This window comes from Cervus elaphus, chromosome 21 (assembly GCF_910594005.1).
Source record: "Cervus elaphus chromosome 21, mCerEla1.1, whole genome shotgun sequence".
Lineage (NCBI taxonomy): Eukaryota > Metazoa > Chordata > Mammalia > Artiodactyla > Cervidae > Cervus > Cervus elaphus.
In genome coordinates, this window is record NC_057835.1 from 81,836,262 (window position 1) to 81,852,884 (window position 16,623).

At 45.7% G+C, this 16,623-nt stretch overlaps 1 protein-coding gene across 7 annotated transcripts in view; it reads left to right on the forward strand.

The window, feature by feature from the left end:
* The window catches only part of COL14A1 (collagen type XIV alpha 1 chain), a 224,599-nt gene that overhangs the window by 181,387 nt on the left and 26,589 nt on the right, over positions 1 to 16,623 (forward strand). For all 7 annotated transcript variants that reach the window (XM_043880417.1, XM_043880421.1, XM_043880423.1 and 4 more), the window contains exons 43-45: positions 11,836 to 11,871; positions 12,838 to 12,904; positions 15,214 to 15,402. In XM_043880417.1, coding sequence (XP_043736352.1) covers positions 11,836 to 11,871; positions 12,838 to 12,904; positions 15,214 to 15,402 — 292 coding nt within the window. The remainder of the gene's footprint in view (positions 1 to 11,835; positions 11,872 to 12,837; positions 12,905 to 15,213; positions 15,403 to 16,623) is intronic.

Below are 16,623 nucleotides of genomic sequence, written 5' to 3' on the forward strand. Positions count from 1 at the left end.
CATCCCCAAGAAAAAGAAATGCAAAAAAGCAAAATGGCTGTCTGAGGAGGCCTTACAAATAGCTGTGAAAAGAAGAGAAGCGAAAAGCAAAGAAGAAAAGGAAAGATATACCCATTGGAATGCAGAGTTCCAAAGAATAGCAAGAAGAGATAAGAAAGCCTTCCTCAGTGATCAGTGCAAAGAAATAGAGGAAAACAATAGAATAGGAAAGACTAGAGATCTCTTCAAGAAAATTCAAGATACCAGGGGAACATTTCATGCAAAGATGGGCTCAATAAAGGACAGAAATGGTATGGACCTAACAGAAGCAGAAGATATTAAGAAGAGGTGGCAAGAATACACAGAAGAACTGTACAAAAACGATCTTCACGACCCAGATAATCACGATGGTGTGATCACTCACCTAGAGCCAGACATCCTGGAATGTGAACACAAGTGGGCCTTAGGAAGTATTACTACAAACAATGCTCGTGGAGGTGATGGAATTCCAGTCGAGCTATTTCAAATCCTGAAAGATGATGTTGTGAAAGTGCTGCACTCAATATGCCAGCAAATTTGGAAATCTCGGCAGTGGCCATAGGACTGGAAAAGGTCAGTTTTCATTCCAATCCCAAAGAAAGGCAACGCCAGAGAATGCTCAAACTACCACACAATTGCACTCATCTCACACACTAGTAAAGTAATGCTCAAAATTCTCCAAGCCAGGCTTCAGCAATACGTGAACTGTGAACTTCTAGATGTTCAAGCTGGATTCAGAAAAGGCAGAGGAACCAGAGATCAAATTGCCAACACCCGCTGAATCATTGAAGAAGCAAGAGAGTTCCAGAAAAACATCTATTTCTGCTTTATTGACTATGCCAAAGCCTTTGACTGTGTGGATCACAATAACCTGTGGAAAATTCTGAAAGAGATGGGAATCACCAGACCACCTGACCTGCCTCTTGAGAAACCTGTATGCAGGTCAGGAAGCAACAGTTAGAAGTGGACATGGGACAACAGACTGGTTCCAAATAGGAAAAGGAGTACATCAAGGCTGTATATTGTCACCTTGCTTATTTAACTTATATGCAGAGTACATCATGAGAAACGCTGGGCTGGAGGAAGCACAAGCTGGAATCAAGATTGCAGGGAGAAATATCAATAACTTCAGATATCACAATAACCTGTGGAAAATTCTGAAAGAGATGGGAATCACCAGACCACCTGACCTGCCTCTTGAGAAACCTGTATGCAGGTCAGGAAGCAACAGTTAGAAGTGGACATGGGACAACAGACTGGTTCCAAATAGGAAAAGGAGTACATCAAGGCTGTATATTGTCACCTTGCTTATTTAACTTATATGCAGAGTACATCATGAGAAACGCTGGGCTGGAGGAAGCACAAGCTGGAATCAAGATTGCAGGGAGAAATATCAATAACTTCAGATATGCAGATGATACTGCCCTTACGTGAAGAATTAAAGAGCCTCTTGATGAAAGGGAAAGAGTAGAGTGAAAAAGTTGGCTTAAAGCTCAACATTCAGAAAACTGAGATCATGGTATCCGGTCCCATCACTTCATGGCAAATAGATGGGGAAACAGTGGAAACAGTGTCAGACTTTATTTTTTTGGGCTCCAAAATCACTGTAGATGGTGATTGCAGCCATGAAATTACAAGACGCTCACTCCTTGCAAGGAAAGTTATGACCAACCTAGATAGCATATTAAAAAGCAGAGACATTACTTTGCCAACAAAGGTCCATCTAGTCAAGGCTGTGGTTTTTCCAGTGGTCATGTATGGATGTGAGAGTTGGATTATAAAGAAAGGTGAGCGCTGAAGAATTGATGCTTTTGAACTGTGGTGTTGGAGAAGACTCTTGAGAGTCCCTTGGACTGCAAGGAGATCCAACCAGTCCATCCTAAAGGAAATCAGTCCTGAGTGTTTATTGGAAGAACTGACATTGAAACTGAAACTCCAATACTTTGGCCGCCTGATGTGAAGAGCTCACTCATATCAAAAGACCCTGGTGCTGGGAAAGATTGAAGGCAGGAGGAGAAGGGGACAAGAGAAGATGAGATGGTTGGATGGCATCATCGACTCAATGGACATGAGTTTGGGTAAACTCCGGGAGTTGGTAATGGACAGGGAGGCCTGGCATGCTGCAGTCCATGGGGTCGCAAAGAGTCAGACACAACTGAGCAACTGAACTGAACTGAACTGAATACTTATTAATGGTACTAATTGTTTTCCCATAACATCTTATGGAAAAACCTGAATGAACTCTTTGGGCAACCCGATACCTCCCATTTTTGTGCTTCTGATCTCAGGTTGGATGGAGGGAGATCCAGGGGTAGGATGGGGGAGAAGCAGATGAGCTTATGCGGGCCTGTCTCCTTGTCCATAATATAAGGTGGCTGCACTACAGCCTTGAAAGCCACACTCGGCATCTTCTGCGACCTGCAAGTTGTTCCTCTGGGCGCAGGTATTAGCCTTCCTACATGATCTGTGAGGTACCAAACCTGTATCCATAAACTGAAACCACTGAGACATGTCCATGTATGTACACTGCGGATGTGCTAAGAATTCATGGAGCAGTGAAATCTGGAGGGTGAGGGTAGAAGTTGTTGAATTAGATTTCTGCCTCCTGCTATACCAATTACCACAACCTCAAAATGACAGAATCTGTCTTACAGGTCTGTAGGTCAGAAGCCTGACGTCGTCTCAGTGGGTTTTAAAATCAAGGTGCCAGCATTTCCTGTCTGGAGGTTCTAGGGGAGAATCTATTTCCTTGCCTTTCGTAGCTTCTAAAGACTGCTCACTGTCCTTGGTTTGTGGCCCACTTTGAAGTCAGCGATGTACTCTCTGTTTACCTGTGACCATATCTCCCTATGAACACAGCCTGGAAGTTTTCTTCACTTTGAATGACCTGTGTGATTCTGTTTGGGCCTCCCAGGTAATGCTTGGTAATCTCCCCAGATTACTTCAAGGTTACTACATCACACTTCATAATCTTTTTGCCACATAAAGTGATATGGGAAGATCCCCTGGAGACGGAATGGCAGCCCACCCCAGTGTTCTCGCCTGGGAAATCCCATGGACAGGGGAGGCTGGCGGGCCACAGTCCTTGGGGGTCACAGAGAGTTGGACATGTCTGAGCAACTGACAACATGTTCACAGGTACTGAAGATTAGAAATAGACCCTTCGGGGGCCTTCTCTGCCTTCCACAGCGAACAAGACCTAACAGAAGCACTGGTTCTCATTCAGAAGGAAACGCTCTCTCTCTAGCCACCCAGGTAGTCACTCTGTATTCTTAAAAAACTCATTTCCATAAAACTGTTTTGTCCTCGGGATCCTGTTCTAGGCTGTAAGTCACATGACACGTATGCAGGGACACGGACAAACACAAGACAGGGGCATAAAAGAAATGCCTCCAGGTTTTAGCAAATACATCCTCGTTTGTCCACCCCCAAAGAGCTCCCTTTAGTAGTCATTCTAAAAAGCTGTATACTTGTTCCAACTGGAATGTAGTTACATTGTCATTGTTCAAAACCTTTTTAGACCTTCTCTTTTCAAGTCAGGCTAGTGATGGGACACAGAAGAATACTGGAGTGCTTTCTCCTTACACATCCTTTTTCGTTATCTCTGCTTTAGTCCACTTCCCGTAATGTGCTCGGGGAACAGGATTTCCAGAAGACGTCCGAAGGGCTCAGAGAGCAAAGGGTTCTGGGTAAGAAAGGGTCAGAGACAGTGTACTAAATCTGTTTCTCAGAAAGTCATGAGAAATTTAAGGTGTCAAACACTTGGAGGCATCTTGAGGTGCAACAGAAACAAACAAAAAAACCCCAAAACTGGTTTAAATTTGGTTGGACAATAAACAAATGCATTTGTGCAGTGTCCCTTAATCCAAGTTGACTTGATCCTAATCCTAGAGGGATAGATAGGAAAGAAGAACAGGCCCTAGAGGGTGCTTGGCAGAGGGTGGTGGGTGTGTGTGAGGGGACAGAGTGACCCTGAAATGCAGAAAGTAAGGAGGGCCCCACCCTGCTAACCACCTAACCTTTTGTAGCTCTAGAACAGACTTCAAATATAGGCTTTAAATAAATTCAAAAACAGCAGTAATTTTTTCCTGGAAATAGAACACTTGTTAATATTACCTTCAGTTATTGTAAATCAGCAGAAAAGGGCCCTTGATGGTAGCATTTGTATCAGAGGCAGCGCTGGTGTCTTCTCAAAGCCAGGGGCTCCCTGAAGCATCCAGCGCAGAGTTTCCTCGGGGCGCTGGGTTGGGCAGCCATGTGCCTGCCTCCTGCCAGACTGGCTGCGTCTCATGGGGTGAGGCCTTGATTGATTTCCCATGGAAGGATGTCTAGGAAGGCAGGAGGGAGAGAGACCAAGAGAGACACACTGCCCACTGAAAATAGTTTGTTTCCTATAGTCAGTGCCAGGAACAGGCTGGCTTTTACACACGCTGCCTTCAGCTCCCGACGTCCCAGGGCAGAACGTGCACTGCTGCTGGCGCTGTTGTGATTCCTACCTGAGGCTGAAGCGCACAGTGCCTCCCCTGCAAGAGGGCAGGCAGAGAGCAAGCATGTGCGAGACGGGACCCTGAACTTAGCTGGAAACAAATACCGGTGGATGGGCAAGTGTCACACCACTTAATGAGCTCTGCATCAGAAGTCAGGGGACCTGGGCTCTACATGTTGCCCTCACGTGACCTTAACTAGCTGTGTGAGCCGCATCACTTAAGCTTCTTTATCTACCTTCTCAGAATGTCAGTTTCCCAATTAATTCATTCAAAAATATTTATTGAGTAGCTACGCTGGATCATTGAAAAAGCAAGAGAGTTCCAGAAAAACATCTATTTCTGCTTTATTGACTATACCAAAGCCTTTGACTGTGTGGATCACAATAACCTGTGGAAAATTCTGAAAGAGATGGGAATCACCAGACCACCTGACCTGCCTCTTGAGAAACCTGTATGCAGGTCAGGAAGCAACAGTTAGAAGTGGACATGGGACAACAGACTGGTTCCAAATAGGAAAAGGAGTACGTCAAGGCTGTATATTGTCACCCTGCTTATTTAACTTATATGCAGAGTACATCATGAGAAACACTGGGCTGGAGGAAGCACAAGCTGGAATCAAGATTGCAGGGAGAAATATCAATAAGCTCAGATATGCAGATGACACCACCCTTATGGCAGAAAGTGAAGAGGAACTAAAGAGCCTCTTGATGAAAGTGAAAGAGGAGAGTGAAAAAATTGGTTTGAAGCCCAACTTCAGAAAACTAAGATCATGGCATCCAGTCCCATCACTTCATGGCAAATAGATGGGGAAACAGTGTCAGACTTTATGTTTTTGGGCTCCAAAATCACTGCAGATGGTGATTGCAGCCATGAAATTAAAAGATGCTTACTCCTTGGAAGGAAAGTTATGACCAACCTAGATAGCATATTAAAAAGCAGAGACATTAACTTTGCCAACAAAGGCCTGTCTAGTCAAGGCTATGGTTTTTCCAGTGGTCATGTATGGATGTGAGAGTTGGACTATAAAGAAAGCTGAGTGCCGAAGAATGGATGCTTTTGAACTGTGCCGTTGGGGAAGACTCTTGAGAGTCCCTTGGACTGCAAGGAGATCCAACCAGTCCATCCTAAAGGAGATCAGTCCTGGGTGTTCATTGGGAGGACTGATGCTGAAGCTGAAGCTCAAATACTTTGGTCACCTCATGCGAAGAGTTGACTCATTGGAAAAGACCCTGATGCTGGGAAAGATTGAAGGAGGGAGAAGGGGACGACAGAGGATGAGATGACTGGATGGCATCACCAACTTGATGGACATGAGTTTGAGTAAACTCCGGGAGTTTGTGATGGACAGGGAGGCCTGGCGTGCTGCGGTTCATGGGTCACAAAGAGTCAGACACAACTCAGCGACTGAACTGAACAATATGGACAAGAGATGTGAAGGACAGGTTGGTGTCTATGATGGACACAAAAGATGACCAAGATACCTTTTTACATTCACGGACAGTCTAGAGAGTATGATGATTTTGTTCAGTATATAACAGGATATAATAAAAGGCAGATAGTGGGAAGTGCCTTACAGGAAAGGCGAGAAAGTCACTATGAAATTTCCACTGAGGGAGACAGAGAGGCAGAGTCAGAGATACAGAGTCTACCCTGTCCCCTGAGTGGGGGGTGGGGAGAACAGCTCCGGAGAAGGCAGCGTTTCAGTGGATCTTGAAAGATGGATGTGCTCTCCCCCACGAAGACAGGAGGGTGGCCGCCTTCCGAGGGGGATTGTAATGAAAGGAAAACGAACACAGGCAAGCCCGCGTGCTGTCCGTCTTCGTATTGTTCAGCTGTCTCTCTCGCTTCATCACCGCTGCCTCCATTACCGTCACCATCACCTCTGAAAACTCTAGTCTCAAGCCCTCTTCGTTTCTCTCCAAGGTTGTCCCCAGACGCCCTAGCGGGCCCCCTGCCTCTGTCCGGCGCTGGTCTGGTCCTTCCTCCAGTTGCTGAAAGACCTTCCTCGCCCAGATCTTCCTGTTGCGTCACTTCCTGTCTTGCGTCTCCTCACTGGACCCCTGGCGCCGGTGGGCGGGTCCCCTGTGTTCCGCCGGGTCATGTGGCCCTTTATCTGAACCCTCGCTTATCCCCCCGCCCCCAGCACGGCTCCCCAGGTCCTCCTGCTCGGAGCTGAGCATCGCTTTACTGAAAGCTCTCCCAGTGTCTGTCATACCGTTTGACACCTGTGTGCCTTGAGGGAAGCTGCTTCTCCTCTCTCCCCCTGGGGAGCTCCTGGTTCTCTCTAAAACTGCGCACCTCCGGGCTGACGTCCCCCTCGCAGCCTCACCTCCTCACTTGGGAGACTCCATTTCAACTGTCAACATCCATCTCTCCACAAAAAGCAGGGTTTTTTGAGGGCAGGATTTTTTTTTTTTTTTAATCATGCTCATGTTCTTTGTTATTCCTAGATCCCAGTTCAGCATCTCAGAGGGTAGAGTAAGTCCATTCCGTACAAACGAGTTCCATTCCGAGAGCGCATCTGTAAATCCAGTTTGCTCCTAAATCCAGTAAAGTCGGCCTAGGTACCCAGCTGGCGCAGCAGGATTGCTGCACTGTGATGGCTTTATGGTACTTCTCACACAAACAGTACATAAAAAACACAGCAAAAAAGGAAAACATGTTTAATCTTGCAGTGCAGCTCCTGGCAAAGTGCAGTCGTCCAGGACAGCAGCTGGCACACGGGGGCGGGCGTCACGTGAGCAGGAAGGGGGTACTGACCGGAGGTGGGGGTGGGGGACGGGCCAGCTGAAGGGTCTCCCCACGGGGCTGGGGGCCGGGTGCCCCACCCGCACCTGGCTCTGATGGAGCGCGCGTTCGCGTCTTTGCAAGTTCACAGCTTGAAGGTTCATGTGTAGGGGACTTGTGTTTAATAAGCGTTTGTTAAAACAAAGAGCGAAAGTGTGGTTACATTCTAGTTAGGCTGGTACTTAGATGAGTATGAGATTATTTTTACAGATTAAGGGTCAGGCATGGAAGACTCTTAGAGCTGAGCTAGGTGTGTTTTGATTTTAGTTACCAGACACCTAGTGTTTGGGACTTGGACCATGAGATCATTCTTCTTTCCTTCAGTACTAAAATTCTGTAAGTCTATGAATGTAGCTACTGTATTTTCTTTTCTTTGCATTTCAAGTGTTCCTGAAATCAAAGGAAAATATGCCACTTTTTCGTGCCTACATCTACAGGGACTGTGTGTTTTCCATCAAAGCATGTTTTGGTGGAGTTATGGACCTTCATTCACTCAGGAATTTTGAGTTTGTTTTTGTTTTATTTTGCAAAAAGAAAAATCAAAGGAAAGACGTCAGAGAAGTTGGAATAAAAAATAATTTCTTGTCATACAGATATATTCACTAAGTGTGTCTTTCCTGGAGACCACCTTGCTGTCTCTTGCAGCTACTTAGTCACAAGCATTGGGAGGCTGAGTTTGAGGAATTTCAGGCCTAATTAAACACATCAGTCTTTGTATACCAGAAGGTGCCAGCACCTGATGCTGTCCATTTACCTTATCACTCAGGTTTGCACTGTAGTTTCTTTGTCCAAGTTTCAAATAGGAAAATTTAACACATGCTAGCTAGCGATGGAAATATTAAGAATACATTGGTTCAGAAACAAAAAATATTCAAGATGAAATAGATTTTAAGAAATGACTCAAAGACTAATTCTGAATGACTGGAGTGAGATTTGGGAGATGTTTGTTTGCTTTTTAAATTATTACATTAAGAAAAATATTACCTTCACTGAAATAGAGAGATTCAGGCTAGCAAATGTGTTTAGTAGTGTTCCCTTTCATGGCAGCCATAGAGTGTACTGTGGAGAGCAAGTGTTCTGGAGCCCAGCTGAGTGGATTCTGGCCCCAGATTTTCCATTTTCTTATTGTGTGACCTTGGGCAATTTATTTATCCTCTCAATACATCACTCTCCTTATGTGTAAAAAGCAGAGATATTACTTTGCCAACAAAGGTCCATATAGTCAAAGCTATGGTTTTTCCAGTAGTCATGTATGTATGTGAGAGGTGGATTATAAAGAAGGCTGAACGCCAAAGAATTGATGCTTTTGAACTGTGGTGTTGGAGAAGACATCTTGAGAGTCCCTTGGACTGCAAGGAGATCCATCCAGTCCATCCTAAAGGAAGTCAGTCCTGAGTGTTCATTGGAAGGACTGATGTTGAAGCTGAAACTCCCAACACTTTGGCCACCTGGTGTGAAGAGCTGACTCATTAGAAAGACTCTGATGTTGGGAAAGATTGAGGGCAGGAGGAGAAGGGGATGGCAGAGGATGAGATGGTTGGATGGCATGATCGACTCAATGGACATGGGTTTGGATGGACTCTGGGAGTGGGTGATGGACAGGGAGGCCTGGTGTTCTGCCATCCATGGGGTCACAAAGAGTCGGACAGGACTGAATGGCTGAACAACAGCAAAATGGAAGTAACATCTCATAGGGTTGTTACAAACAATAAATGAGCTCATCTTACAGGAGTCTTACAAGGATTAGATGAGTTCACCTTATAGGGACGTTAGACGGCTTAAATGAGTTAATGTGCCGAGATGTGTACTTGGCACATGGTGTACTTGACACATGATAAAAGCAGCTTGAGTTTTAAACTACTAGTATTTACGGTTTGTCAGTATGTTGTAGCAGTATATTAAAGATGACGAACAGGTACTAATTTTTGTTTGCTGATTTTTGGTTTTGCATTGCATCAAATGCTTGAAAAGGAAGTAGGCAGCAGTCCTAGATTTATGATAAATATTTTAATTTAACATTGGACTCAGCTGAATATTCAAGTGACTCTTTTATGGAAAAAAAGGGGCTAGGTGGCTTTGGAAATAAAAAGTAATATAAGTTATGGTCCCTGGCATTAGAGATCTTACCATCTACATGGAGAGAAGAGAAATCTTTGTGTTAAGTCTTCCCAGGTAGCGCTAATGGTAAAGAACCCACCTGCCAAACAGGAGACCTCACTAGGTCTGGAAGAGTCCCTGGAGGAGAAAATGGCAACCTACTCCAGTATTCTTGCCTGGAGAATCCCATGGACAGAGAAGCCTGGCGGGGTCAAAGAGTCGGACACAACTGAACAACTGTGCACACACATGGTTAAATATATACAATAATAAAGATCTAGTATGAAGTAGGTGGTACTTGAATTGAGTATTGCATTAGAATATTAATATATAAGACATACGATTAATACCTTTTTCACAAGTGTTCTGATATACTGACTAGACCAGGTCTGCGGGAATGAGAAGTTGTACTTTTGATGAGCAGATGATAGTGGAAGTTGGGGCCACACATCAGTGACAAGTCTTTGACAGCGAGGACTCTGACTTGGTCACATGGGTATCTGAGAGTCACCGGGTGATTTTGCATAGAGGAAGAGCCGCCATCAGCCAGAAGTCACTCAGCTTTCTAAACTGCAGCCTGGCCGTGTCAGGAGGACGAGCCTCCAGGTTGTGCAGAGGATGAACTGCAAGAGGAGGGTCTTTCTTTAGGGAAGCCTGCTAGAAGGGAGGTGCAAATGCCTGGCATGAGATGCTTGGGGTAGCAGCTGGGTGGTGGGTATAAGAGGAGCTGCGATGCCAAAGTTGGGGGGGGCATTCCTTGCTGGTCCAGTGATGAGGACCCTGAGCTCCCACTGCAGGGGCTCGGATTCAGCTCCTGGTCAGTGAAGTAAGCTCTCACATGCCATGGGGCACGGCCAAGAACAAAACAACAGAAAAAGTGCGAGTGTGCGTGAGACAGACGTGCGAGAAGCAAGGGAAGGAAGGAGAGGACAGCAGGGGCGGGCGGGGCCTGGCCTCACCTGCTCAGGGGAGTGGATTTTACGCTTCCTTCGCTCTGTAACTCCATCCTCAGTCACAGCGTGTTTGTCGCTTGGAATCAGCCCCAGTGCAAGCGTTTACACTTCTGCCAGCCACAAGCAGTACAGGTCAGGGCGCGTCCTTTTCCCAGAAAGCCAGTTTACCTGTACACAATGGAGTGAACCCAGAATTTTGATTTTGGATTTTGGATTAGAAATTTTTGGAAAAGAGACTGAGTTTGATTTGGGACCTGTTGAGATTATAGTAACAACTGGAAATAGCCTGACAGTGTGACAGATTCCATCTGTAAATGGTACTTACTATCCTCTGGTAGAGGTTATAAAAAAGTGTTGTTCAGTAAATCTATTACTCTGCCTTGGAGTTGAAACAAGAAGAAATTCTTCTGAAGACACGTGTTTTGCATTATACATGTTATTTCATTGCAGAAACACTAAAAAAACACCATTGTTTTTCAGCAAAAGTTTTTACAGATATGGTAAGGTTTCCTATGGGTCAAAGAGTAGCTAAGCCACAAAACAAAACAATAGTTGAGCTGAGAATTCGTGTTAATACAGGCTCACATTACCAGGGAGAATCAGGGAGAAGGCCTCGTGTGCTGTTAATCCCGCATGGAAAGCAGGGTAAAGAGCTGGGATTTCACAGATTCCACCTTTTACTTGAGCTCTTAGGTTGGAAGATCTTTTTCCTTTCTGTGAGAGATATGCTTTCAGAAATGAAAACAATGTCTCTTTTCAGCAGAAATTTGTGGAATCAATTGCTCAGCATCAGGAGAGAGAGGCGTTTCGTGTGAAAAGATGTGAATAATTTATTCAGTGGCACTGTGTTACAAAGCAGTGTTGCTGCAGGATCCCAGTTTTGGTATTCAAACGTACGGTGACTTTGCCTTCAGAGACTGGGCGAGGAAGATGTTTAAAGTGTTTGTAGGACTGCAGTGTAGACATGGACGCAGAAAAGAGACTTCCAGACACAAGGGGGCGGGAAGGAAGGAGAGAGCGGGGCAAATGGAAAGAGTGACACGGACGCTTACACTAGCAGGTGTTAAACAGATCGCAGTGGGAAGTTGCTGTGTCACCCAGGGAACTCAAACCCGGCTCCGTAAATCCTGGAGGGGTGGGGTGGGGAGGAAGGTGGGAGGGAGGTTCAGAGGGGAGGGGACACACGTCTACCTATGGCCGCTTCATCTTGATGTATGGCAGAGACCAGCACAATATTGTAAAGCAGTTATCCTTCAATTGCAAATAAATAAATTTAAATAAATGGATAACCAATGAGGAAACCAGGACAACAGCCCAGAGACGTTGCTGCTTGGCGGGATGGCAGGCTGCTGTTTGTTCCTGTGGCTGTGTGTCTACTTTTGGTGCAGAATGATGAGAGCTGAGGAAAACCTCTTCACACAATCAGAAAAGATACACTGTCATTATGCTTGGCTGAGTGCAGCATCCTAACTCGACAATTTACAATTTTGCAGGGTGTCCCTGGAGCAAAGGGAGAGAGGGGAGAGAGGGTGAGTATCTCGGCCGCTGACGGGCTGGCTGCCTGCCTTTGTCCAGGAGCCTGGTGAGGGAGGGCCGTTCTCTGTCCGGGTCACTCATTGCTTCATTACCCGCCCCCCAGCCCCAGCTCACCCAACTGTGAGCACCTTTTCAAGCAGATCCATCCTATGGGCTGGAGGTCAGGCCTGCTGGCTTCTCATTGCAGCTCTGCTAGTCCAGCTAGATGACTTGAAGCCATTTGTTTAGGGATGAAATGGAGAGGCTCACTCATGTAACTCACAGAGTGGATTTAATGAAGAAATTATATAACGGATGTGAAAAGGTTTCAGAGAAGTGAATGCTCTGCAGAACGCCAGACAGTAGATGGAGGCTTGTGTGTTCCTGCTATTGGCACCCAGGACAACAGTGTCAGCGCGGGATCAGAGCACTGCCCGCGAGGACTAAAGCCGGCCAGGTCAGGGCCTTCTCTCTCCTTTGAGACACTGTGCCGCTGCTCAGATAATCGTGCAGTCACTTCTGAGAGACGCAGTGGTGACCTTGGGCTCACCCGATGACCTCGGTGAAAACTTGGGCAGTAAGTTTTAAACTCTATAAATGGATTTAACATCTGAGTTGCTATTAGTATTCAATAAGCCACTGCTTGAGAAAGTGCTGTATTTTATAAGCTCTAAAGAGTGATAAAGAAGGCATTAAATAATATATAGTTAATGTGTTTGTTTCAGACACTGTTGAGTTTTTTAGAATCTGGGACCAGAAGTGCGTACTTGAGCGTCTCAGTCTAACGCGGGCTCTCAGGAGCCTTGCACGCGCGTGTCGGTGCCAGCAGCATCTCTGTGTGACGGTGGGCCGTCCCGCCTGTTGCTCAGCAGCGAAGGGCCCGGTGGCGACAGTGGGTCAAGTCCCAGCTCTGTCCTGGGGGTCCTGCCGCGGGCGGGGCCGTGGCCGGTGTGCAGGAGTCTGCTTTTTTTCTCCTCCAGGGCGACCTTCAGTCTCAAGCCATGGTGAGAGCGGTGGCCCGTCAGGTGTGCGAGCAGCTCATCCAGAGTAAGTGCGCCGTGCTCACCGATGTTCGCTGTTACTCAGCCGAACGGAAATTCACCTTTTGCACAAGTATAGACGCGGCGTTGTCTCGGTGCAGACACATGCGCTTTACAACTGGCCATCACTGACCCACCTGAGGTCACTGCCTCTTTACTTCTAATCTCATTACAGATTACCCTGGCGTTCTCCACCGATGGTGCAGAGGCCAGATTCCTCTCTGTTGTTTGTCTGGAAGCTCTCTGTTCGCTTGCATAGGTTTAACTTGACTGCCCAGATCAAACCTTCTATTTGTTTTTCATCTCTACAAGTAAAGAAATCTTTTTTCTCAAGTGCTAAGCACTTGAAAGCTGCCAAATTAAGGCATCAGAATTTAGCTTCCAATCTCTGGATTTAAATCAATATCTCTTTCTTATTCATTTCTTTGGTTAGCCCAAGGCCCTTCTCTTTAAGACTTATGCCATAAAATACAAACACATAAACACACATATTAACACATGGGTACAAGCTTCATGTGACATTTGACATGATCTTTGGGTCCTTGCCAAAAATTGCACTGGAACACACTTTACATCACACCTGTCCCATTTCTTCATTTTAAACTTGAACTTTCCCTCTATTTTAAATGCTTCCTCTGTTTTAACTTTATTTTGTTTTATGTTATATAGTACACTAGTGTGTACGAGATAGAGAATTTACAAGTGAAACTATTTAAGTTTAATACTAAAATAAGAATCTCTGAAAACACAATTATAGAAAGGAAAATGAACATTAAGTAGAAAATGTCTGAAGCTAACCTGTATCTTGGATTATTTTGTAGGTTTCTCATTTCAAGTATACAATGTAAATGGGTAAAGAATTATTTTAAGGAAACCTAAGGGTTAAATCCTAATATGACTCAATGACCATAACATAAGGACTATATCACAATAGTTACTGTCTTATTCCACTTTGGAATAAAAGTGTTATACGGATATGTGGTTGTTTGAAACGTGGCCTAAAAGTTAAGATTTCAGAATCCAGTTTTTCCCCTCAGGAATTGTCAGATTCCTGTGAATAGTTTCTCGGAAACCGAAACCAGTGGGGTTATACCAGAGCTGAAACAGGCCTGTAAAACAGGGAGGGCCTGCCTGTCAGTGTCCTTGTCGGAGAAGAACACGGCAGAGGCTGGATGCGCCCCCGTGAGCACAGCTCAGCCTCCCCAGAGCCGCGTCTCTGTCGTCTGAGCTTCATCTGTCCTCCCTTCAGCTCCGCCTCGGAGCGTGATCACCACGTGGCTCATGGTTCCTCACTTGCTCGGTTATCTGCTTTTTGGTCCAGAGCTCATCAGAAGGATTATGCTAGGAAAGGCTGAACTGTGTGAGGCTCCAGTGATGGCTGCTGGAGAAGTAATGGAGGACGGCCCCTTTATCAGAGCAGGAAGCTGAAAAAGCAGAGGCGGAAACGTCTGCTCCTACCCAGACTTTCACGAACGTGCCTCCTGGTGGGCCTGGTGATCAGCCAGCCAGTCCTAATGACAGCCCTGCTTCTAGGCTTAAGAAGGCGTTGACCGTGTCTTAGAAATCATCCCTCTAGAAATGGTTGCCATTCCTTATTTAGGATTGGATATTTTTAAAGGAATATATAATAGTTATTTGGAAAATTCACTTCTGTAGGGAAATGTTGTCTACCGATGATGCTGGGAAAATGAGGAATTATGATATCAAATATTTTCTCAGTTTTTACTTGTAATTATTAACATCCATTCTTACAGGCTCAACTGAGTTAAGGGATAATAAGAGAAAGTCAAATTAAAAAAAAATAAAGCTAGTGAGAGTTTCTGCAGCTGGGACTCAAGTAAAGGTTTCTGCAAAAAGGCTTGGCAATGAAGAGATGAGTTGAAACAGAGCGCTTGTCTGGGGATTTGTGAGCAAGTGGGTGGGGCAGGCTTTGTGGGTTGGAAGAAAAGACAAGTCATTTGGGTGGAAATTGCTGGAGAAGAGGGGCAGCTGGGTGAGGATTTAGGGGTCAGATAAATGTTGGGGGTAAAGATAAAATTTATGACCTCTGCTCCGTGATACTTACTGAGATGCTGACGTGAGCTGTGGAATTCCAAACGCATGAGATGGGATTTGAATACAGTCCAGCTGTTAATATCATCCAAAGGGAAATGCAGAATCTTTTCATTTGGAAATCAACTTATTTCAGAGGGATGTGCCTCTTGCCTTGGTGGGTGTCTAACAGAATTGTTTGGAGCCTTGACAAATAGTACGTCCAGTTCTCCCAATCCACCTATGACCGTTCATCGGATGCTGTCTTTGTCCTTCCCGTCTCAGGTCACATGGCCAGGTACACAGCCATCCTCAACCAGATTCCCAGCCACTCGTCGTCTGTGCGGACCATCCAGGGGCCTCCTGGAGAGCCTGGGAGGCCGGGCTCCCCGGGAACCCCTGGTGAGCAAGGACCCCCCGGGGCCCCAGGCTTCCCTGGAAATGCCGGTGTGCCGGGCTCGCCGGGAGAGCGAGGTAAGCGGGCCGTGCCTCTCGCTTGGTGCGCTGACATGGGGGCAACAGGGGTGCTCATGCAGGGACAGCGTTCCAAAGAACAGACCCAAATTAATTCTACCCCACCTATTCTCCAGCTTCTTGTTTGTTTATCCCCAAAATTGAGAAAGTGAGTAAGCTACAACGTGTTTATTAATAAAGCTTGCATGCAGAAGGAGGATCAGAACTCCCAATTCATCTCTATGAAGCTTTTGAGTTAATGAGAGAAAGATGGATGACTTAAAAAAATATGCCCCAGCCAGGTAGAATTAGAAAATGCTACATCTGGACAGATGTAGCATCACACATATGTGTCAACTGAAACAACAATAGAAGCACAACTTAAATGAGAGCTGTGTTCATCTGGCAGATCTGCTGAGGGCTTAAGCCCCGGGCGCAGCACCTCAGGTTCCTCTAGGGACGGCTCCAAACAGGTGAGGGAGGAGCCAGTTATACACGCCAGGTTTGTTTTGGCAATGTAAGCTGGGTAGTGGGAACATCAAAAGATGACTGTTAATTAAAGAAAAACAGACATCTGAAACGAATGAATTTAGCACTTTTCTATGAATGTGAAGATGCGAGAGTCTGGGCTCATTGAAGCCACTCCTTTGATGTGAACCTTGACTCTCGAAGGCTAGTATTCTGTTCTTTCCCATCCTGCATCGCCCCAGCGTGCACTGTTGGGGGCGGCTGTGGTGTCTGCTGGCCTGATGGGCGCAGCATTGTTTGTTGATGTGGCCGGCGGCATTCTCTGTCCTCATGTGTTGTGGCAAGTAGAGAGCTCGCTTTCCAGGTCTGGTGCTTTTTTTGTGCAGTGCCCATACTGGGCAACAGTCAACAGCAGCCTCGAGGTAAGTCATGAGTCATATCAGCTCAATGATTCAGATGTGCCTACAGAGACCATGCTGATTCTAAACTTCAAATGAAATAGACGTTTAATCTGTTTGTGGCTCATCTTCCTATAACATGAGTCGGCATTTTATTTAATAGTTCTGTGAGTCAATGTTTAATCTTTTCTACTAAAGTTTCTTTCCAATGGAGATCCTCCTTAGCCTTCTACCCTTTCCAGGTCTCAGCAGTGTTGTGCAATGTAGTAATGGACTCTTGTGATCGAATTTCACCCAGTTCTGTAATTGACCAAGATCTCTCACTCCAGAAGCAGATGAAAGAGATGTGGGAGAATGGGGTTCCCGATTAACCACA